This window comes from Balaenoptera borealis (genome assembly GCF_965194805.1).
Source record: "Balaenoptera borealis genome assembly, chromosome: 16".
Classification (NCBI taxonomy): Eukaryota; Metazoa; Chordata; class Mammalia; order Artiodactyla; family Balaenopteridae; genus Balaenoptera; species Balaenoptera borealis.
Window position 1 is genome coordinate 29467423 of NC_138872.1, and position 23176 is coordinate 29490598.

General features: G+C 50.5%; 1 protein-coding gene across 5 annotated transcripts in view; it reads right to left on the reverse strand.

The window, feature by feature from the left end:
* Window positions 1–2401: 2401 nt before the first annotated feature.
* The window catches only part of PDYN (prodynorphin), a 106170-nt gene continuing 85395 nt past the window's right edge, over window positions 2402–23176 (reverse strand). For 3 of the 5 annotated variants that reach the window (XM_082361481.1, XM_082361479.1, XM_082361482.1), the window contains 2 exons: window positions 5355–5502; window positions 2402–3973 (listed from right to left, as the gene is read on the reverse strand). In XM_082361481.1, coding sequence (XP_082217607.1) covers window positions 3326–3973; window positions 5355–5483 — 777 coding nt within the window. In that variant the 5' untranslated portion in view covers window positions 5484–5502 and the 3' untranslated portion in view covers window positions 2402–3325. Of the gene's footprint in view, window positions 3974–5354; window positions 5503–15177; window positions 23071–23176 lie in introns of those variants that run through there. The other 2 variants (XM_082361483.1, XM_082361480.1) reach the window with 2 other exon arrangements.

The window sequence follows — 23176 nt, forward strand, 5'->3', positions numbered from 1 at the left end:
ACTCTGGCTCAGGTGGTGATCATGTGGTTCATTTCTGACCAATCAGAGCATCATAGTAATCTGTGTGTAATGATGGGCGTTAGCTCAGAATTGGACATTTGACCCATTTAGAGCCCATGAGGTACAGTGAAACTCTGGTTGGGATTTGCTGTGAGAATAGCATGCTAGACTTGAACCTGCCTGGTGTAGCCTGGAGCTGCTGTCAGCCATCTTAAAAGCATGTCCAACACAGAGGAGAATAGAGGTGCTGGTGTCCTTATTGAGCCCCTGGATCAAGCTCTACCTGAAGCTAAAGATCCTGTCTCTTTCTTTTGTGTGAGCCAACAAATTCCCCTTTTTAGTTTTTTTGTTTTCCTTTGCTCCTTTAACCTATTTGAGATGGTTAGGAGCCATTTGTTTGCAAGTAATAGAAAAGTCTTCCTTAGAGAATCTCCTGGGCTAGCAGACAGCAGGATCAGGACCCAATGGGTAAAAGTGACAGAAACCTAAATTTTAACCCAAGATAAAGATGGAACTTTACAGTATGGAATCATTAAGGAGTAGCAATATGTAGTAAAGTCCAAGTCAACGAAAGTGTTCGAGCAGACTGAAATTTCTTATCAATGTGTCGATTTTGGCACAGGGTAGGTGGTTGGAGGAGATAATCCTAACCTTAGGTTCCTTCCAACTTGATGATCCTATGACTATCAAGAATGGAATATTCCTTGAGAAGGATTTCCTGAATACCTTAGGGAGATTCCTTCCCTACCCCTGTTATCCATTATTACCAAATCCCAATTGTTTCCTTTACAACAATTACCAATATTTTAAATTTCATTTAAATTTCAATTTATTTTTAATTATATATTTATATTTGTTTACTTGTTTTTTTCTGTCTCCCCCACTAGGCTATAAATCCCATAAGTGCTGAGACCTTATCCATCTTATTTTCCTGTACCTCCAGCACCTGGCAAAAGGCTTTCAATTACTTTGTTGAATGAATGAGGGAATGAATGAGATCTCCCTGACTCCGTATTTTCTATGAAGTCACTAAGAAAGCCAGTGTCCAAGTGGAAGCCATGAGGTCTGTAGCCACTGAATCTTCTAGCCCTACTTAAAGACATCTATGCCATTTAAAGAAAGTTGTCATTTTAGTAAAGGATACTGTGCCACCCATTCTCTAGAGTATTCTTCATCTCTAGCACACTCCCCCTTGTCTGGAAACATTTCTCCCTCCTGCCTGGTCAGCCAGCATAGGAGACAGCACCCCTCTTTCCTTTCCCAACTGTGTTGCTGGATGCTTGAGCTTTGTCACTCTTCCTTAAGACAATGTAAAAAAGAAAACTCTCATTTACTGAGTGCCCACTATGTCCTAGGAGCTTTGCATATTTGATCACACCTAACCCTCACAGCCACCTTACAAAATTGGCATTGTTCATCTTTATTCTACAGAGGAGGGAACAAAGGCTCAGAGAGGTCAAATGACTTACCCAAGGTCAAACAGACTTTCAACTTTTCAACAAACTTTAGGGCTGTGGCACTCTAAGTTTGTGCTCTTTCTGTTATCCTACATTTAGTTTTCTAACTTGAATGTGTGTGTGTATGTGTATATATATATTTTTTCATTCCCCAGCACTCTTTTCTGCAAAAGGTCTTATCACTCTTGGGGACTAAGATGAGCGTGCACGCACACACACACACACAAACACACACACACAAACACGGTCCAAGTCATCAGCATCTTTCTTTTATTTATTGTACTGGAGAAGTTGGAAATAACACAGGCTTGCTAAGGACTAAGGAAATTCCAAGTAAATTGCAAAAATGGGGTGTTGAAAAGCACACAAAGTAACTCGAAAACAATCTATACATTTCAGAACATCATGGGAGGTGAGGGTTGTGCATGAAGAGGTGTGCTCAGTAGCATCTTATACAAAATAACCAAACTCGAGTTCTTTTCCTCCCCATCCAGACCATCTTCCTGGATCCACAAACCAAACCACAGTGCCTGGGGATGAGAGAGAGAGAGAGAGAAAGAGAGAAAGGGAGGGAAGGAGGGAGAAAGAGATTGAGAGATTTGAGAGACAGACAGAGACGGAGAAAGGCAGAGAGACAGAGAAGAGGACTTAGATTAAGGTCCCTGCCTCTGCTTCTGGGTTATTTGAATCAAGGGAACTCATTTGTCCTCAAGCACTTAATCATTTCATTCCTCTTTCTAGTTTTATTCTGAGGCATTAAGAGGAAAGAATCACCATGGGAGCTAAAGAGGGCTTCTTCCTCTTTCTAGCTGTTGCTTTTGGATTCCCTTACCCAAGGCCCAATGCATATTGTCCAGATGGCTTGGACTCTTGGAGGCGGATTCAGCTACTCAAGAACCTGGTTGTGCTTAACCTCATCAACTTGACTCAGCGTCAGTTCATCCTGGGGTTGGAGTGTGATACCGATCAGTTTAATTTGTTTAATGACGGATGAGGGAACTGGTCCACATTTTGAGTCTGTTGCACAGAACAAATTGGTTTGCCTCGCTCCCCCCAACCCCTTTATCATTTCAGCATTCAGAAGGCGGGCTGCTCTCATTAACCTTTTCGGAAAGGGATTTTCACTCCCTTCCTCTCCTGTGAGAAGTTGGACGCTGTCCAGGGTACCAACATGGACTGGAGTCCAGGAACTGGGTTCTTCAAAAGGTGTGTTTCTAAACAATGTGAACTCAGAGTACAATGACTGAACATTTAACCCACTGGGAGCCCAAACTCTCTAGTGTAGGAATACCTGCTCCAATAAAAGGCAATGTTTAAGCTTTTTACCTAAAGCATGGTCTCCATTGTAGGGAGATCTTTTGAGGTCTGAGAATAAAATGTTAGGATTTTTATTTATCTCTCTTGTTTTAAATTTCTACCTTTTGTATGTTTTATGATACATGCATATACTATATAAATGAATATATCTGCATGAGAGGGGGAATGCTCATTTTTCTTCTGAGAGGGGCATTGATCAGAATGCCTGATCATAGATCCAGAGGGATCAAGAGGTCAGTCTGGATTCCTGGAATTGGGGAGTCACATGAATGGGATTGATACCAAAAGCTGCTGCTGGTAGTAGTTTTAGAGGTGTAGGGTCGGAGCCAAGTGCTAAGCCTATTGGAGAGGGTAACCTCCATCCTCCCTCCTCACTGACCCAGACAAACACTGCACCCAGGCAGAAGAGAGACAGGCTAGGTTTGGATGTCTTATAGACAATGCTGAAATGAGCGTAGGGATGGGGGCTACAGGGGCAAATGAATGCGTTCACTCCAATCTGGAAGGGCATTACGGGAAGCTCCTGACTCAACTCCACGATGGAGAGGTGTTTACACATCAAAAAGCTCTTCATAATAGGCATTGGGGTCTTCCTGAGACCGAGTAACCACCTTGAACTGGCGCCGGAGAAAACCGCCATAGCGCTTCTGGTTGTCCCACTTGAGCTTGGGACGGATGCGTCGTAAGAATCCCCCATAGCGTTTGTACAGGTCCTCGTGGCCCACCTTGTCCCCGTCCCCATCCCCATCCCCATCTCCAGCCACCTCTGAGCTCCTTTTGGGGTATTTGCGCAAAAAGCCCCCGTAACGTTTCACCTGCTCCTTGGGGTCCTCCTCATCGGCATCCAGTGTTCCAGCCTCCATGGCACCATCATTCGGCTGGGCCCCCCCCATCAGCTCAGACTCTGCTTCCTCCCCCAGCCTGCCAGAGAGACCCCTGAGCTTCTCCGCCAGGCTGCTGCTCAGATCATTCTCCTCTGCTGGGGTGCTGAGAAGGAATCTGTTTTTCTCCAGCTCCTTCAAGAAGGGCCCCGCGTGCTTTGCCAGCTCACTATAGGGCTCTTCCAAAGCTGCCTTGCTCTCCAAGTCTCCCTTGCCATTAAGCCCGAGGGTGAAGGGAGTGAGGAAAGACAGAAGGCCCTGGCACCTCTCCCACTCCTCAGCGGGCTGCAGGGTGGCCTGGCATTGCAGGGAGCAAATCTGCAAAAGACCCCAAAAGACCACAGTGGTAACACCACCACCATCAAACTGTCAAACTACAAGCCCCTGCCCCAGAGAGTCCCCTGTCCGGTGTCTGAGAAAATTAAAAAACCATTACTAAGCCCCAGGCTGCCCACTTTAACGCTGCCAGTGGTGCCTAGAGGCAGGTGACTTTGTGCTCCTGTGGAGGATGAAGAAACAGACGTGGAGAGGTGAAACAGCTTTCCCAAGGGCATGGCTACAGGTGACATTGCCAAAACTGGAAATAAGATCTTCCCATAGCACTCTGCTGTGCTCACCCATAATCTTCCACTTCTGACTCCAGAGGGAATAGTTGGTTCTCCCAACCTTTCCTAGGTGTGAAGGATGCTGCGAACACTTTATAGAGAGGGACAGAAGCAATGCAGAGTGGTGGAAAGAACACATATGAGGGGATGTCTAAGGGTTCATCAAACCTAGAGGGATGATAGTATCTACTTCATAGCAGTAGGGAGGCGTCAAACATGATGATGATGATGATGACGATGACCACAATGACAATACTAGACAGTACTGTAACTTGGACCCAGGTTCTAATGCCATGAGTCATCATGTTTAACCACTGGGCTCTTCTGAGATCATATATGGGCAGCACCTGGGGCACTGTGTGCATCCTAGTAAAGAGTGGCTAGAATTGTATATTTAATACTTTGCATCCTCAGTTCATGGAATCACCCTCGTTTTGCAGATGAGGAAACTAAGGCTCAGAGAGGGGGTTCCAGGGTCATGGAACTAGAAATTGGCAGAACCAAAGCTCACATTCTGTCCACCACACCCTTGTACCTCTACTCTAGCTTGTCTGCTGTCATGGGAGAGGCACAGGGAGAAGTTTGACTCAAAGTAAAGCCAGCAAGGCCAGCCAAGAGATGCTAAAGCCCCAGGAGAGGAGTCAGGCTTGGATCCTGACAACCAGATCCTGGCATCTAGGGGTGGTGAAAAGATCTCCTTCCCTGCGAGTGACTAGATTTGGAGGTGCCTATCAGCCTGGTGGTGAGAAGCTCTGAAAAGTTCATCTAGGGCTGCTGACTCCCAAAGTCAGCACCACCTCATAAATGACACTCCTTGTTACCAGGCAACAGGCTCCCTGGAAACCTGAGCTTCGGTCCCAAACCTGAGTGAGCGCATGGTGGTAAGGTCTGGGGTGGGGACAGGAGGCTGGAAAACAAAGTCCCTGGCACCCAGGCTGACCACGGCAGGACATGCCTTGCACAGGTGGGATGAGTCTATAGGACAGGCTCACAGCTGCCCAGGCCTGCTACCTTCCCTCTCTGGGATCCACACACAGATGGTCCCTTCCATGCACAGGCCCCAGGACCATCGAGGAGCCTTGCCTGAAACTCACCAGGGGGTTGATGGGTTTGGGCCCATCCTGGGTCTTCACAACACACAAGGAGCACCGGGACAGGCAGTCTGCTGTGGCGGAGGGGAGCGCGAGGAGGCAAGCAGCCAGCACCAGCCCCTGCCACGCCATTCTGTCTTGGCTCTTCCTGCTGGAGAGGGAGAAAGAGGAAATGAAATCTGTGATTGCCTACTCTGTGGGGTGTGTCCTGAGCCTGCAAAGCCAACTCCTGCTGGCAGCGCTGCACTGCAAGGCAACCGTTCTTGTTCCAATGGCACAGTCAAGACAACATAGGCCCAGGGAGGAGCAGTGGGTACCCAAGGCCAATGGTCAAGGAAGGGAACTAACATGCGCTGAGTGCCTGCAATGTGCTAGGAGCTTTCCTACGTGTTCACATTCAATCTGCACAACGTGGGTTGTGCTATTAAACAGATGGGAAAGTTGAGGCTCAGAGAGGGGAAGTGATTGCTCCCAGAGCTAGGAAGTGGACAAAGATCTGTGAGGCATCAAAACCCACTCTGACCGTGCACACAGCCAGTAGACACGTGGCTATCTGCTTTTCTGTGTTCTCCAAGGCTTCCATCCCCTTCCCTTCTCCCCTGCTCCCCAAGCTGTCCCCAGCTCCGTCCTTTCTGCTGTGGACCTTTCCCACCCCAGCACTTCTCCTTACCCCAGCCACAGCTCCACCTTCACCTGTCTCCATGCTGGCCCCCCCGCCTCCACCTCCTTCTCTGGTCCCTCCTGCCCACCTTGAAATGCCTTTCTCAGCGTATCAATGCTGGGATCAGACCCACTGGGCTGGGTCAGGTCTGGTCCTTCTCCTAAATGTCAGGGACACCCTCAATTCCATCCCTACACCCAAATCTTCAGCTCTGGGTTCCGACCACATCCAGCTACCTGTAATTCCCCTAATGAATGGATCAGCGCCTGTCCCACCTCTGGCCCTTTGCACATGCTAGTCCCTCTTCCTGGAAAACCCTGCTCTCCTCTTCTGTTACCTATTGTTTAGGTCCTAGAGTAGATATCACCTCCTCCAGGCAGCTTTCCCTGATCTCCTAGGCTGGAAGTGATGTTCCTCCTTTGTATTATCCCAGAAACTAGTGCCTCCTCCATTAAAATAGTCCAATACTTGGTAATTACCTATGTGAGTCTTCAGACTTTGGTTCCATGAAGGCAGGAGCTGTGTCTTGTTTTCATCTCTGAAATACTTTCTCTGTGTTCCTCAAACATGCCAGGCTTGCCCCTACCTCAGGACCTTTGCACCTCCTGTTTCTCCGTCTGTGGTACTGTGGCCTCAGATTTCCACATGGCTCACTCCTTCTTGTAACTGAATGAATTCAGTGTCACATCACCAGGGAGGCACTTGCTGACCCCTGCGTTTAGCACAGCTTACTAGGTCTCTCTCGCATCCCCGTGCTTTGTTTGCATCGGAACACTTACAACCTCAGACTGTCCTGCTGTTTGATGCTTGTCGTTGTTGTTGTTTATTATCGTCTCCCCACTAGAATATTAGCTCCCTGTGGGCACAGACCCTAACTGGCATAGTCCCACTGTAACCAGCACTCACAAACCTGACCAGCATAGAGTAGGCCCTCAATAAATCCTAGGCAGATGAATTAATGCTTCACAAAGAGTCTATTAAAAGCTGTCCCTTTCATAATTAGCTCCTTATAAACCAAATATCAAGATGCAAAGCTGTCAAATGGGAGCACAGTGAAGAACTCCCAACTGGAAATGGGCAGTTTCCCCGAGACACCACCCCGGGCATGGCTGCCACGCTCTTCCCACCCTGGTCCCTGTAGTCTGCAGCCTCCATCGCTGCTCTCAGGTATGGCTGTCCTCCCTCCCCTCTCCCAGTTCCCCTTCCTGCACACTGCCCTGTTTCCTCAGGTGTTGAGGGGGGTTAGAAGACTCCACCCATGGCCCCAGGGCCCCATGCCACAGCCCAGAGCTAGTCTCAGAGCACGCAGTAAGTTCCCCTCCAAAGCGTGCCTGACGAGGAGCCCAGCCGCCATTGATGGAGCCCCTACTGTGCTTCAGGCCTTGACTGAGCCCCTGCGTCTGTCATCTCATTCCTTCCTCCCCGTTGAGGAGGGCACTTTCGGTTCAGTGAATTCCCCATGCCCCCCGGTGAGCGGTGAAGCTGGTGTGCAGGCACATTCTGTTTGACTCCCCACACATGTGCCCATAATGACTACAATTTCTAGAACCACTTTGATTCACTAGCAGCTGAACCCTCCGTGAGGCCCAGAAGGCCCCATGCACAGAGTTGTTACTTGTATATTATTCTCAATCCACCTGCCATCTGTGAGAGGTGGACATCATTATCCCCACTTGGTAGACGAGAAAGCTGGTGCTCAGAGAGGACTGGTGAATCTCCTGAGGTCACACAGCAATTAAAGGCTCGTCTGCCTCTCTTGAGGCTGGGCTAGGTCTGCTCCCCTAAGCAGAGAAGCTCAGAGAAGAAACCTCGGGGAGGTGGACCTGTGTCCATCCCATGCCCCTCTCCTTCCTCAAGTTTCTCTCATGCTCTATCAACTGCTGAGCGGATTTGGGTTCCAGGCCAGTGAGCTGCGCCATTTATGTGCAGATGCAAAGCCGGCAGCTCATGTTTCCTCTCCTATCAGCAATGGCTGGGCTGGTACAAGGTTAGCAAGGTCTTGCTCATCCCCTGGGGAGGCGCAGCATCACCACCCTCTAACTCCCGGCCGAAAGCTTCCCGCACAGCTTGGCTGCTGCAGTAGGAAGCTCGATTTGAGATCTCGTTGTCCCAGGCAAATACAGTGTCAGCATCCTTTCTTTTCATCCATTTCCTTTATATTTAGTAATGATAGTTCCAGCTGATCTGATGGTTGGTGAGCACTCAGGCTGTTCTGAGTGATTCTCATGAATGAACTCATTTATACTCATGGCAACTGTGTGGAGTGGGTACTGCTGTCATGCCCACTTCACAGATGAGGAAACTGAGATAAGACACCTGCAAAGACTCTAGAGCTAGTAAGCGGCAAAGCTGGGATTTGCCCCCAGGCAGTCTGGCTCCAGCGCCCCAAAGCCCACCTTCCTAAGCATCCGGTACAGCCCCAGTCCCTTCAATGCACCCCCTCCCCAGCCTCCAGCTCCTCCCTCCTGGCTCCAGAGCCGCCTCCAATTTTGCCCCTGAGACACCCTCCACACAGCAGCCAGAGGACAGTTCTGAATGACAGTGTGACTGCACCCTGCCCTGCGTCTGGGTTCTCCATCCCCCCCAGCCTGGCCCTCCAGGGCTCTCCTGCCGAGGAGAGCTGCCATCGACCTGGCTCACTGTGTGCACGGCCCTGTGCTGAGACCTGTTCATATCTCAATGTAAGGGGTCCTCATAACAACCCCCAAAGGCTGGGACTGATAGTCTCCCCATTCTGCAGTGAGGAAATGGAGGCACAGAGAGGTTACATCATCTGAACAAGGAATCCCAGCAAGGGCACAGCACCCAGACTGGATGTGAGCTCCGTGTGACCTGGACCTGACCAAACCACCTGCAGTTCTACAACGAATGCCCCCTGCGCCCCATTGCCCCAAACTTTTGCACATGGAGCACCTTTCTCATGCCGCCCATCCACTCCGCTCTCCCTGTGACCTGGCTAACTCTCACTGTTCTTCAGAACTCAGTCTCGGTGGCCTCCTTCAGGAATCTTGTCTGGATTAGGCTCCTCTTTTGAGCGCTCACAGCTCTCTGTCTATCACGTAATTGCCTCTTTCTGAGTCTCCTGCCAGCTCGGACTTTGTAAGTGCAGAGTCCCTGAGGTGAAAGAGTATGTGTGTTTGAGGATGACAAGGAGGCCAGGGGGATGAGGGAGCATAAGGGAGGAGACGCGGGCAGAGGCCGGATGGCGTCAGCCCTTGCAGGCCAAGGTGGAGCTTGCATTTCATTCTAATGTGATGGGAAAACTAAGGAAGTTTGAGTGATTGATGAACGAATGACTGAAAGACTGGTGTCCCTAGCGCCGAATGCAAGGTTAGAACAGGAACAAGAGCTCCACACGCGTGTGTTGAGTGAATAACCAGGCAACCCTGGACCTCTCAGGAGGCCCATTTGAATTTTTCTGGCTCATACTTTTGTGCCCCCAGAGAAATCTCACAGGTCTGCAGGGCATCTAAAACCAACACCTGCTAAAGAAATCGGCAAATGTTAATGAAACCATGGAGTGGGTGAGGGGAGGAAAGAGAAGAGGCAGATAGGAAAGGGGAGACAGGAGGGAAGGGGAAACCAGACCAAGAGAGTGAAATAAGGGGGTGGTGGGGGGAGAGGGACAGGGGGAAGTGAAAACCAGTCAAAGACAGGCAGAGCAGGGAGAGACAGAGGGAGAGAGGGAGGAAGAGAGACTCAAGTGGAGACACAGAGGCAGAGGAGAGAGAACGAGCGCTGGAGGGCCAAGAAGAGGGGGAGACACAGAAAGACGGAAGGCATTGGGGTGGGGGGGGTGCAGAGAGAAGGAAACAGACAGGAGTATGAAGCCTCCATTCCAACCTTACTTGGGCTACAGGAGATGGGAAAAGAAAGAGGCAAAAAGGAGTGATAATATAGGGCCTGCAACCGAGAGGAAGCAAAAGAAGTTGAATGAATTAACTGTGTGGAGGGCCTACTGCAGGCTGGGGCTGAGGGGTCTGTATCCATGGTCACATCAATCCAATAACAGAGCCTCCTCCGTGCCAGGCTGTGTGTTACCGCTTTACACGTATTATTCTAACCCTCACAACAACAGACACCCAGGGGTGAATGTTTTCATACCCATTGTACAGGGACAAGACTGAGGCTGGGAGAGGAGAAGTTGCTTGCTCAAGTCCACTTGGCTTGTAAGTGGGAGAGTTAAGCCTCCAAATGGACCTACCCAATCTCTAACAGAGACACATCAGCCCTGAGGTTTTCCTAAGCCATACTGTTTCCTTCCCTGCGTAGGATAAACAAATTATTGAGCAACGTCAGATGAGTCCCGGGGCGGAGAGTTTTCCCCTTTGCTGTGGGGATTAGCTTGGAAGCTGTACATGAGAGATAGCCCTGCTGGCTCATGGCCCCTGACTTGGGAAGAGCCAGGAGAAAAGGAACTTTGCTGTTGATCTCTGTGTAGGACGCGGAAGGGAGCCTGCTGGGTGAGCTCCAGGGGCAGTGAGTCAGTGCGCAGACCCCGGGGAGGGCCCAGGGTGGGGGGCTTGCGTGGCCTATGGTGAAGGAGCCTCCTAAGGCCCCCCCCAGAGAAAAACCTCCCCACCTGCAGGTTTAGGAAGCATTTCCTCAGCCACTACCTAGAGGCACATCATGACAGCCCGGTGAGATAGGCTGGTGCCGGAGGAGGGTGCCTCTCATAATCACGTGATCCAATCCTTGGACCCAATCTTTATATGTACACATCCCATTGTTTCTGTTTCTCTGCCGAACGCTGATTCATACAACACCCGTCCCATTTGTTTACATAGTGTCTTGGCTGCTTTCATGCGACAAGAGCACAGCTGAGTGTTGAAACGGGGACCACAGGGCCCAGAACGCCCAAAATATTTACTATCTGGTCCTTTACAGAAAAAGTTTGCTGACCCCTGCTTTTGTTACGTTTATAACCATTTTATCATTCTAATTATTCTAACAGTTTGGAAGCTGATTTTCTTGGGGAAATCAGAGGGGGATCACCCCCTTCTCCTAGTCTCAGTCTTCTCACTTGTCAATGGGTGTGTATCACCTCCCGGCAGCGGTTCCATAAGAACCCCCTGGACGGCACCATTTAAAGGCCAACACACTGTAGACCCTTTCTTCACCAGGGGCCCAGAGTTCCTTGAAAGGGAAAGGACTGCTGGCCCTCTTACCTCCTCTTGATATTTCTACATTGTAGTCGGAGGGCTCTGAGGAGCAGCAAGCATTTTTATTTAAAAAGCCAGCATGGAATAATAATGGCTTGATTTAACATCGCAATTACCTCTCTGAGCACTTTATCGCATATGATTATCCCTATTTGATAGAAGAGGAAATGGGAAAAGGTAGAAATGAAATCACTGGTATAAGGTCACATCATGAGTCAGGAGGGAAATGGAGACAGAACTGGGACCTCCCACACCCAGGCTGTGACCCCGGCAAGCGCTGCGCTGCTGCTCTGTGCCAGGCCCGGGGCCTCCCGTGGACCCTCCAGGGCAGCTTCCAGGTGGAAGAGTGGGGACCACGTGACAGAGCCCCCCAGGGCCCTGAGCACCTGTGTGGCAGAGATGGGATTCTGAGTCCTCCACAGCCCCTGTGTAGGGCACAGTGACGGGCCTGTATCTCAATGACTGCATCCTCCTCCCCTCAGGAGGATCCGGTAGGCTGAGCACTGAGCCATTTACTCGATGGGAAAACAGAGACTTGGAAAAGCAAAATGACTGGGCCAAGAGGCCGGGCCACAGGGAGCAGGCTTAGGGTCGGCCTGAGACTCTGCTCCACAAACCAGCCTGAGCTGCAGGCACTGGGGTCCCCCCACTCCAGCTCACGGTCCTGAAGACAAGACTTACACCCCACTGGAAAATACGTAAAGTTCACCTTTGTGGGTTTCCAGTGGGCTGGCCAACAGAGTCCCCCCAAACTGGAAAATAGTGTTTTTGTTAGGCCTTTAGAGTCATTAACAAAGAATGGATTATCAATCTGGGGGCACGGGGGAGACCACCCTGCAATTCACGGTCATGGTGTTCATTAAGTGTATTTTTGAAAGAATGTTATTTGAGAGCAAGATTCCTATGGAACTCTCACCCTTTGTTATTGGATGCAATTAAGAGATGGGGAGAAAAGCAGTGGACAGAGAGATGGAGGTGAAAAGACAGAGAGAGAGAGAGGATGAGAAGGAAAGAGAACGGCAGAGAGTTGCATATGGAGAGAAAGAGATAAAGATGCCTAGAAAAGCAGAGAGTGAGATGACAGCCCATGTGGGAAAAGAAAATACAGATGAGAAGCAGAGATGGGGAGAGGGTGAATGGAAATGAGAGGGAGAAGGTATAAGGAAGGGGAAGGGGGAGAACAGGGGAAAAGAAGAGGGATGGAGAGAAGGCAGAGAGGAAGTGGATCTTGATCAGGAGGTTGACCTACTATGTGACTCACAAACACCAATTCCCTCCTCCCACGACCCTCTGATCTGCCCTGTGTTTCTAGTGGCCAGTGGACCAGTGGCCCAACCACATAATAACTGCTCTGTAAGCTCTTGTCAGGTTAAATCGAACTGTCCAGTAATAGGCCAAGGGGCCAAATGCCAATGGGCACATTGCCCCCTGGTGAGCATGCCTGCGGCCTGCATTGACCACTCTGGCCAAGGGGACGGCTGGAAGGATTCAGGGAGAGGCCTCCAGAGCCAGGAGATGTGACTCGTGGCCCTGGGCAACTACCCTGCTGCCAGGAGCATCCATCTGAACTCAGGCTGGAGGGATTAATGACGTCTAACTTCACAGGACCCAGGGACACCTCTCCATCTCCAGGGCCTGATCCTGGGCTTACCTGGGTGTCTCCAGCAATGTTTACTGCCTGCCACAATGGCCAGCTCTGTCTCGGTGAAATCGTTTTAGCCCTTTGTCAGACCCAGTGAGATTAACCAACATTTATGGGCTGGGATGAGGGAAAACGGTGAGAGATAATCAGCTAGCTGACTGCACTTTCTCAGACATGCGTTGGAATCAAGCCACCAACTATTGATCCCATTCAGAAGATGGAAGACATCTAATAAATACAATAATTGGGCAAGAATGACCCAAGAGGTGGGCCGTGGGTGGGGGAGTTAGGAAGGATCGATCAAGAAGAGACTTCAAGATCCTGAGGTGGCAGCTGAAGACATAAAATCTTCTGTTGGTGTGGCGAGAAGGGGGTGGGGTTGGGAGAGGAGTGCCAACCCCACAAACAGAAATGTTAGACATTAGATCATATTTCCTGGACGTAGCACACAGCATGATGGAGTGGGATGAACAAGGATGCTATAATAGGTTGGGGGAAGGGGGGGGGCTCCAATTCTGCCACTTTGGACAGTGAAAACTTGAGCAGTCACACTAGCATTTCCTGAGTACCTACTAAATGCCAGGCATAGTACTGTATCCCATGGGAACCTCTAGTAACCTCAGGAGGTGAATATTATTGTCCTTATTGCTCAGGGAGCACTGCTGTCCCCAGTCACACAGCAAATGAGTGGTGGGACCGGGGACTTGAACCCAGCACTATCTCGGGTGTTATGAGACACACATTTAGATGTTATATGAAAAATTCCTGGCTCCTCAAGACCCTAACCCCTCTCCGCATGCCTTAAGGGGATTGCAAATTTCTCGAACAGCCCCAGAGCTGGTCCCTTTGCCCATTCCGCTACAACGTGCTGGGTACTGCTAAGAAGACTCTGCAGTATCCCTCTTCCAGCTGTAGCGGAAACATGGGATTCGCCTGCCACCCTCTAGCTCATCTGGGGCAAAGCCGTGGGCTTGAGATCCCTTCAGCAACCTCCCCCAGCAGCACAGCTCGCCCGGCTTGGGCTGCTGCAGCAGCTCCCCCACGCAGATCTCAAAGCCTGGAGATAAATGACCTGCAAAAATAGAACAAAAGGCAAGGTGAAGTGGGACTGGGGGGGAGAAGGTGAGGGGAAAAGAGATAGAAGGTGCAGCGATGGGAGGGGGAGCAGGGGAAAAAAATAAAGAGAAGCAGATTGACATTCTGAAACGTTTTGCAACAGATCTTCACTGGAAAGCCTGTCAAATTAAAAAGACAAGCCTTGGTATATTTTCCCAACCCTTGGAAGAAAGACGGTAATGAAGACTTTTGGTTTGTGGGAGGGGAACTGAAATCAGATCCAATAACCTGAAGAGGTCGTTTCCTTGGGAAGCTTGGAGGCTTAATAAGGAATGTTTGTAAAGTTTGGAGAGATTCTAGATAAAAGATACCCAGGAAAAAGTACGAGGTCACAGAATTTACTATTCAATCTTGGAGTCATCAGCAGGCTTTTTTTCCTGAAGCTCACCAGCCTTTTTTGCGAATCAAACTTTGAGATTCTATAATCCTTTCTTTGAATGCGGATACCTTTACCGGTGAGAAAATGCCTTTCCAAAAAAAAAAAAAAGAAAATGCCTTTCCCATCTGAGTTTCCTCCCTGCCTAACCTTGACTCCTCTGGCTGTAATTTACATGAAAGCAACAAGTCCTCTCAAAGTAAAATTGACAAGAAAAATCCTGCTAAGCCTGGATCTCCTGGCATGTTGTCACTCTCTCTCCCCATTCCCTCCCAGCAAAACAACCCCAAACTTCATTTCTGTGTAAAATTACATCACAGGAAGCCACTCAAGGCAGCACCCTGTCAGCAATTAAACACGATCCAAAAAGAATGAAAAGGCTGAACCTGGTTGTACCTTGATGTACATGATACATGGTAAATGCCAGAGCCTTGATGTCTCATTAATGTCCCCAAGCTCTTGTTCTTAAGTCCAGCGAGAATCACTGACCTTTAAAATTACTGTGATTAGCTAAACCTCCCACTTCTTCCACCCAGGGCGTCCCGTTCTTGCATGGGCACCGCAATGCGGAGGCAGCCTGCCAGGGGGACGAAGATGCCCCCCAGCCAAAACCTAGGAGTGGTCCTCTTGGGAGGGAGCGGCCCACCTGTTTAAGACAGGGCTGTACGGAGAGGGGAATTCCAAAGAGCAGTCCATCTCATACTGATCTGGCTTTTGTAAACTAGCCTCATAACTCTTACTACCTCTGCCAGATAATCAGACCCAAACCAGAAATTCCCCAGCCCAAGCTCCCACCCTCTCCAGGTTCAGAGAATCAGGAAAAATAAATAAAACCAAGAGAGAGGGTTCCAACACCCTCTGGATATTACCTGCGCTCCTCTTTGTCCCTGGGCAGCTCCTGGCCGAGCAGGTGGGAGGGTGGTGGCTGCAGGTGGCCGGAAGACCCAAGGATGGTCCTGACTCTGGTCCAGAAGGAGGTGCCAAAGGGGTGGCTGTGAGCACGGCCAAAGCCCCTTAGAATGGCAGTTCTGGTGCCTCAGCCCCCCTTTTATGGACTAGAACCTCCCCCTGTCGCTCAGCCTTTGCTCAGCACAGGCTGCTCAGAGCCAATGGGGAAGTAGCTCAGAGCAGTCAGAGACGCAGACCCCTGGGCCCTTCAACTCGAACTCCCTGGGCCCAACACAATAGGCTTCTCTTCGTGACCGGGGATGTGGAGGAGGCAGGCAGCCGCGCTGGGAGGGGGTGGTTTCTGGGTGTAGTGCTGTTTGTCACTTGAAATCCGGCCACTTCAGTCTTTGATGCATTTCCAGGAGAGTGTCACAGAAAAAGAGAGAGAGAGGTGGGGAAGGACAGAGCGAGGAAGAGTTAGAGACACAGAGAGAGACTCAGAGAGAGAGACAGACAGATACAGAGACAGAGAAAGAGATAGAGATAAACAGACAGACAAGTAGACATAGAGACAGATGGAGACAGAACGAGATGAGAGAGTTAGAGAGAGACAGACAGACAGAGAGACAGATGGACACAGACAGAGGGAGAGAGAGTCAAAGAAACAGAGAGCCAAACAGGAAGGTTCAGAGAGAATCAGTAACAGAGAGAGACTGTGTCAGATGACGGGGAGGGATACAGACAAAGCAGGGGAGAAAGAGTCAGAAAAACACAGAGACACAAGGAGAGTGTCAGCTCTCAGAGATGAGGAAACCCAAAGAGACAGGTAGAAACAGAGAGACAGTCAGAGGAAGAGGGATAAGGAAGCCAGGACACAAGACAAACTCAGAAGCCACACGACAAACAGATGCAGAGACGGAGGATGCGAGAGTCCTGTGAGAAGAAAGACAAGAGGCAGAGGAAGCCAGCAGGGGCGTGCGTGGCCCTGTGTTGTGTGCTGTGGCAGCTCCGTGCATGGCTGGTGCATGCGTGTGCTGGAATGTTTTTGTGTGTACATTTGCCTGCAACCGACAGTCGACTCTGGTACATGCCTGAGCTGGTGCCAGGCACAACCAGCCCTGGCAAAAGCACAGCCCTTCCCCAGCAACCAGGAGCTGCGGTTTACTTTTCTCTGGCGGCAACACAGAATGAATATCATGAAATCCTCCTCAAAATCTGGGCCACGATGTGCGTTTGCACGCACTCCAGGGGGGGAGGCAAACCCCCCTCGTGTGCACCTTGGCCCCATGCCAGCAGCAGCTTGAAGGCTGCACTCTTCATGGCTACAAATGCCTTCCAGAACATAGGGGGTCTCTGAGTTTGGAAGAGAACATGCTTCTCCCCTCAATCAACAGCAGATAAGCAGTTTACGGTGGGTGGCACGGCTGTTTCACAAGTCAGGCAGGGGCTGCCCATTTCGTGGGCACCTATGCTGCATCGGGCAGTTAGCCAACATTGCTGGGTTTAATCTCCACGACCTGGCCAGGTAGAGAATATTATTCACATTTTGCGGATGAGGAAAAAAAGGCTAGAGGGCTGAGAAACTTGCTCAAAGACACACAGCAAGTAAGTCACCAAGCGAGGATCCAAACCCAGGTTCATCTGACCCTGCTCACTCCCTCACCCTTCCTCTGCCTACCCTGGGGGGTGGGGGGCAGGAGCTTCGTTCTCTGGGAATGTTCCTCCACCTGCACAGTATAGCAGAGGCTACGCTATTTAGGATGTGGATTTGATTCCCAGCTCTCGCTCACCAGGGGAGAGACCCTAGACAAGTTTCCAGCCTCAGCTCCAGTTTGCTTATCTGTAAAATGGAGATAACAGTATCTAGATCTTGTGAGGCTGAAACAAGAGGATGTGCGACACAGCACGTGATGAGTGTTCCATGACCATTGGTCTTGACGATCAATAACGTCGTTCCCACTCTGATGCACCACGGTTCTCCGGGACATCGTCCTCTCTCTACACCTGCTTCATTACAAGCTGGAAGATGCAAGGGGCCGTTCACTGGGCACCTACTATGTTTCAGACACTTCTGCACGGTTCACTGTATACTCACAACAAGCAACGGGTGGTGTGCATACCACAATGCATCCTCAAACCGATTAGGCAGCTGAAGTTCAGGGAGGCCCCAGACACACAGAGAGGGAGGAGGAGTTGAACCCAGCCCCTCGGGCCCCAAAGCTCGGCTCACACACATCCCCCTCCAGCTTCGAGATGAGGTCTCCCTCCTCCCTTCCAGAGATGACTCTTTGGGATCTGATCTTGTCCCCCTTTCCTTCCTTGTCCCATTTCCCAGGCAGCATGTAGGGTCTGACAGGCAGAGGCAAAGACCCCAAGTACCTGGCCGTACCTCAGGCCACCTCCCTTCCTGGTGACCCAGAGGACTTGGCTAGAGACTATTCACTGCCACCTGGGGATCTGGGAACTGGGGTAGCTTCTTTACCCCCAAGGCCAAATCCTCACCCCAGTGGCCCTCTGTCCTCCTTACTGTTCACCTCCTCCTCTTCCTCCCCTCCACCTCTATAAGCTCTTGATAATAACCTCGAATAGAGAAAGGCCCTAAGATATGGGATACCCATTCCTGGAAGCCAGCAGGCACTGGAAGAATAGAGGCGTAGGGCCTCTCTTGACTATTATTCATCATAAAGAGAAGTAAAAACAGCAAGGGTAGAGATGCTGCAGAAAATCCTGCTTTAAGTCATTAACGTTTCATATCCTTCACCCCCGAGTCTATTGTCAGCCGCAAGAGCAAATGGCTCATTCACTTGCTTTTCCTTTCCTTCTGCCATGTCTTTACACACACGCAGGACAAGGCCAGGAACAGCCTTCTCCCCTAGTCCTAGAGGAGCTGGTCCTGAAGCTTACACCCTCGAGGCTTGGCGATGCTCTGTCACGTCGCAGGCCCCACGGCAGCAGCATGTGGGATAAGAAACCACAGAACTGGAACAAGCTCGCTTGGGCTCGAATCCCAATGCCCCCGCCGACTACCTGGTGGTGACTGGTGGATTCCTGGCCTCCCTGAGCCCCCCGAGTCATCTGGAGGCAGGGGGACGGCACCCGCCTCATGCAGGGTCAGGACTAACCCGAGCTCTGCCGTGTCCTCAGGGCACACATCTCTGATTGAGATCTTGATGTGAACCAAAAGCAAAGGCTGAAGAGAAGGAGGTATTTGAAACCACCAGCCCTCAAACCATTCTGTTGGGGAGGAATAAGGAAGAACTTGGCAGAAGATAGACAAGTGAAAAAATAAAGCCAGCTTTTCTTAAGGCCGCCCTACATGCCAGGCCCTGTTGTCAACCATTCACGGTTATTAACACACTTGATTTTCCCAACAGCCCTGCAATTAGATGCGGTTCCCACCCCGCTTGACAGACAAGGGACAGAGGCTGCGTGAAGGTACGAAGTCGTGCAACTAGAAAACAGCAGAGCCCATGGACTCCAGCCTGTGCCCCAACCTCAGCTGTATTGCTTCCCAGCTTCTCCCCACCCTGGCTCCGTCTCATTCACAAAGACCTGTGTATTTCCTTTATCCACCTGTTGCACTGGGAGGTGGGGGCAGCTGATGCGGGTCACTCGGGAGGATTCCAGTGGAATTGAGGAATTTAGTCCGCACCCTCTGCTCAGCTTCCAGTCTTCATGCTGCAGTGTGCCCAGCGCGGCTCTCAGAGGACCTGCACCAGCTGCTGGCTATGGGAGCCGCGTCTGCGTGTGGCCCCCACAGGACAGAGAAAGTCAGAAGCTGTGCTTAAGATGTGGCAATGCTCAGTCTCTCTCTCTCTCTCTCTCTCTCTCTCTCTCTCCCTCTCTCTCCCTCTCTCTCTTTCTCATACTCTCATATTGAAATCTAACAACGTGTTTGGCCCAAGAAGTGGAAGGTACAGCATGCAATTCTGCCCTCTTTGTGCTCATGGGCCAGGTTGGGGGGCAGATGTAGTAACAGGCCATTCCTAGAGTTAATGACGAGTACAGGACTGGGAGGAGACTGGGATCGCTGTGGGAACCCAGAAAAGGGGCTCCCAGCTCAGCCCAGTGGGGGGCGGGGGAGGAGCAGAGTCAGGGAGGTGAGAGCCAGGTGAACTGACGCAGGAGTAGCAGTTGTCCAGGCAAAGGGAGGGAAGGGCATTCTGGGCAGAGGGAACAGCTCAGGCAAAGGCCTGGAAGCAAGGAGAGTTGAGGAGGAGTCATCGCTGACTGCCCTCTTTCTCTGGCCCCACATCCAAGTCAGCACACACCTTCACTGTTTGTGGCTCTGTCGCCCGGGGCTGGCCCCCATCACTTCTCTCCTGGATGACTACCCCAGCCCCGTGGCCTCAGCAGCCAGAGAGCTTCTTTCAAAAATGTTAACTCAGATTATACTACACCCCTGTTTAAAACACTCCAGTGGTTTTCATCCCGCTTGGAATAAGATCCACACCCCTCACCTGCAGGCCCTGTTCTCTGCCGACCTCTGCTTCCTGCCCACTCACAGCTCTGCAGCCACCCTGGCTCCCTGCTGCTCCTCAGACACACCGAACACGTTCCTACTGCAGAGACTTTGCACGTGCTGTGCCTTCCATCTGGAACATCCCTTGCCTTCCTGTTCAGTCCATCACTTCATTTAGGCTTTGGCTTAGATGTCACTTCCTCAAGCAGACCCCCTGCCCACCCTTTGCCCCAGCAGTCCTGATCCCTTGCCCAGCTCTATTTATCTTCACAGCATTTGTCCCTGGCTGATATGATACAGCAGTTTGTCTGATTATTTCTTTCTTTTTTTTTTTTTGAATTTTTGGATTTTATTTTATTTATTTTTTATACAGCAAGCTCTTATTAGTTATCTATTTTATACATATTAGTGTGTATATGTCAGTCCCAATCTCAGTTTGTCTGATTATCACCTGTACGCCCTGGTGGAGTGTAAGCTATGAGGGCAGGCACATTGTGATGGGGGATGTAAAATGGTACAGCTGCTGTGGAAAAAATGTTGGGTGGTTCCTCAAAATGTTAAATATAGAACCACCATATGGCCCAACAATTCTGCACCTAGGTGTATACCCAAAAGAATTGAAAATAGGGACTCAAGCAGATATTTGTCCACCAATGTTCATAGCAGCATTATTCACAATAGCCAAAAGAGTAAAACAAACCAGCATCTGTCAACAGATAAATGGATAAACAAAATGTATTCTACATACAATGGACTATTATTCAGCCATAAAAAGGAATAAAGTTCTGACACTTGCTACAACCTGGATGAACCTCGAAACATTACGTCAAATTCATAGTGACAGAAAGTAGAAAAGAAGTTACTACGGGCTGGGAGGAAGTGGAAATAGTGAGTTATTGCTTAAACGGCGCAGAGTTTTTGTTTGGGATGATGAAAAAGTTCTGGAAATGGAGACCGATGATGGCTGCACAGCAGTTTGAATGTACTTAATGATACTAAATTTTACACTTAAAAATGGTGACGATGGAGGGGCCAGGAAAGGCCTTGGGGAAGCAGGTGCCTGTTTCCCTGGTGGAGAAAAGCTCTCCAGTAGCAATGAGAAGGCAGAGGGAAAGCTGTGTTTTCTTCTCTCAGCCAAGAGTGCAGACAGATGCCAACAGCTGAGCTGATGAACTGGAATTGGAGAGAACTTCCCCTTCCCAATGGGCCAAACCTCCCGTTCTCTCCTGTTTCGCCTCAGCTGGCAGCAGAACTTCATCACTCTGGCTAATAGCTGTCGCGCACCTGCTTGACGCCCCTCACCCTGCTGAGTCGCCTCCATGTGTTACGTCATCTCATCCTTATAGCAAACCCCCATGGTGGGTGTGTTATTGCCTTCTTCCGTCAGAGGAAGACACTGCACTCAGAGATGCAGTGACTCAGCTAAGGGCACACGGCTCTCAAGTGGAAAAGAACCCAAGCTCAAGTTAATCTGATGCCAAAGCCCACGCTGTGAACTCCTACCTCACTGATGCCCACGAGCAGCACATGCGTAAATGCCATTATTCACTGTGCCAGGCACGATGCCAGGAACAGGTACAAATGGTCTTTAATAGGCTCTCAGCAGCCCTCTGAGGGAAGCACTGTAAGTTCCACTTTGCAGGTGAAGAAACTGAGGCCCAGCGATCTGAAGTGAGCTCCCACGTAGCACAGCAGGTTAGGGGTGAAGCCAGAACTTGCACCGAGGTCTGTCTCACTCCAAAGTGTGAGCCCCTCTCTGCTGTGTCACATCTCCCATGATGCTCCCCTGTCACTTCCAGCCACCTGGGAATAGGTCCTGAACCGGAATCCAACCAGCATTTGGCAAGAATGGACACCTGTTTACTGTGTTCTGAGTCCTGAACTACAGGCCTCACGTTCACGACCACACACGGGGCCCCCTCTTGACCTCAGCCACAGTGCAACAAGAGGTCAATGGTGGGAAATGTTTCTGCCCAAATGAAAAAGGGAAAAGCCTTAAATCTCAAATCACTGAAATCTTATCACAGCCACCGTGTATCAGGTGCCTGCTGGGTACTAGGTATTGTACTTTTCCTAAACCACCTCATTTATCCCTCACAACAACCCTATGACGTAGATGTCATTAACTCCACTTTGCAAATGGGGAACTGAGCTCAGGGCAGTGCAGTCACTTGCCTGAGGTCGCACAGCCAGTAAGTGGTAGAGCCAGGACTGTCTGCCTCAGAAGCCAGAGCTGTTTTCCCTCATCAAGCTTCCTCCGCAAAACCACCAGTTCTGAAATTCCTCCAGAGAAGCCTGGGCACCAGCAGGAGGAGAGGTCCACCAGGGGATCCCAGATATTAGACCTGAAATGAGACCCTTGATCTGAGAGCTGCCCCTCATCACCCACAAGCTCCAACAGACACATCGTTCCTAATAACAGCTCTTAAGAAGTGAGTTTCTTTTTGCCAAAAGGGAAGGTTAAATTGCTTTTCTTCTCAATCTATGAATCTCACAGTTTCTCCTAAATCCTCTTGAACTGACAAGTTGCTACCTTTTCTGCATTCATTCCACAAAACACTCCCAGCGTAGCTGCCAGAGACCAGGTTCTCTGCTCAACACTCAGATGCATGGCTGAGAAGACCCAGTCCCTGCCTCCGGGGGTCGCAGTCTGGAGGGGATGACAGAAAGTAAACAGGTAATTTCAGCAGCACGTAGGAAAGTCTGAGATAAGGGTGACTGTGGAATCACAGAGGACAGGTTCCCAAGTCAGCCTGGTGGATGAGGGAAATCATCCTGGAGCTGGAGACCGAGGCTGGGTTTGGGAGACTGAGTAGGAGTGTGCCGTGGTGATGGGTAAGGTTCAGTGGAGAAGCAGGAGACATCCCTGGCTTTTATAAGCAAAAAGAGATTTAACATAGGGAATTGGGAAACTTTAATAGGTGTTGTCTGGGGGGAGGTGGGTATGGAACTGCTGGAGGAGTAGACTGGGCCTCCGGGAACGCTTCCAGAGCACTGCAGGGCCTCCAGCCACACAACCAGAAAGCAGGCCAACAGGACGCAATCCCTGCCTGTCGTGCGTTCAGGAACCCACCACCACCTTATGATCCAGCGGTCTGGAAGCTGGGGCCAGGGAGCCACCACTACAGCCTCTCAGCACTCCCGGGGGTCGGCACTGGGCCCTGAGATGCTGCTACAGGACCCCCACAGCCCCATGACTACTCTGGCTGGACAAAGCGGCCAAAGCAGCGGCAAGACGGCCTCCAGTTCATTCCATCACGTCGGCCGCACACAAGTCTAGCTATTGGCAGAACGTTAATTTGCACCCAGAACCCTAGCTGCACAGGAGTCTAGGGAAAATAGTTTTCACCTCTGCAGTCCAGGAAGGTACACGATAAAGAAGCAGAAGTAGGTGGGATTGGGGCCTGAGGACCAAGCAGGCACACCCGTCGCATAGAGGAAGGAAAGAAGAAAAGTGCCATAGGCCGGGCGGACACACGTCTCTTCTGCCCCCTGCCCCCACTTCCCCTGCCCCACAT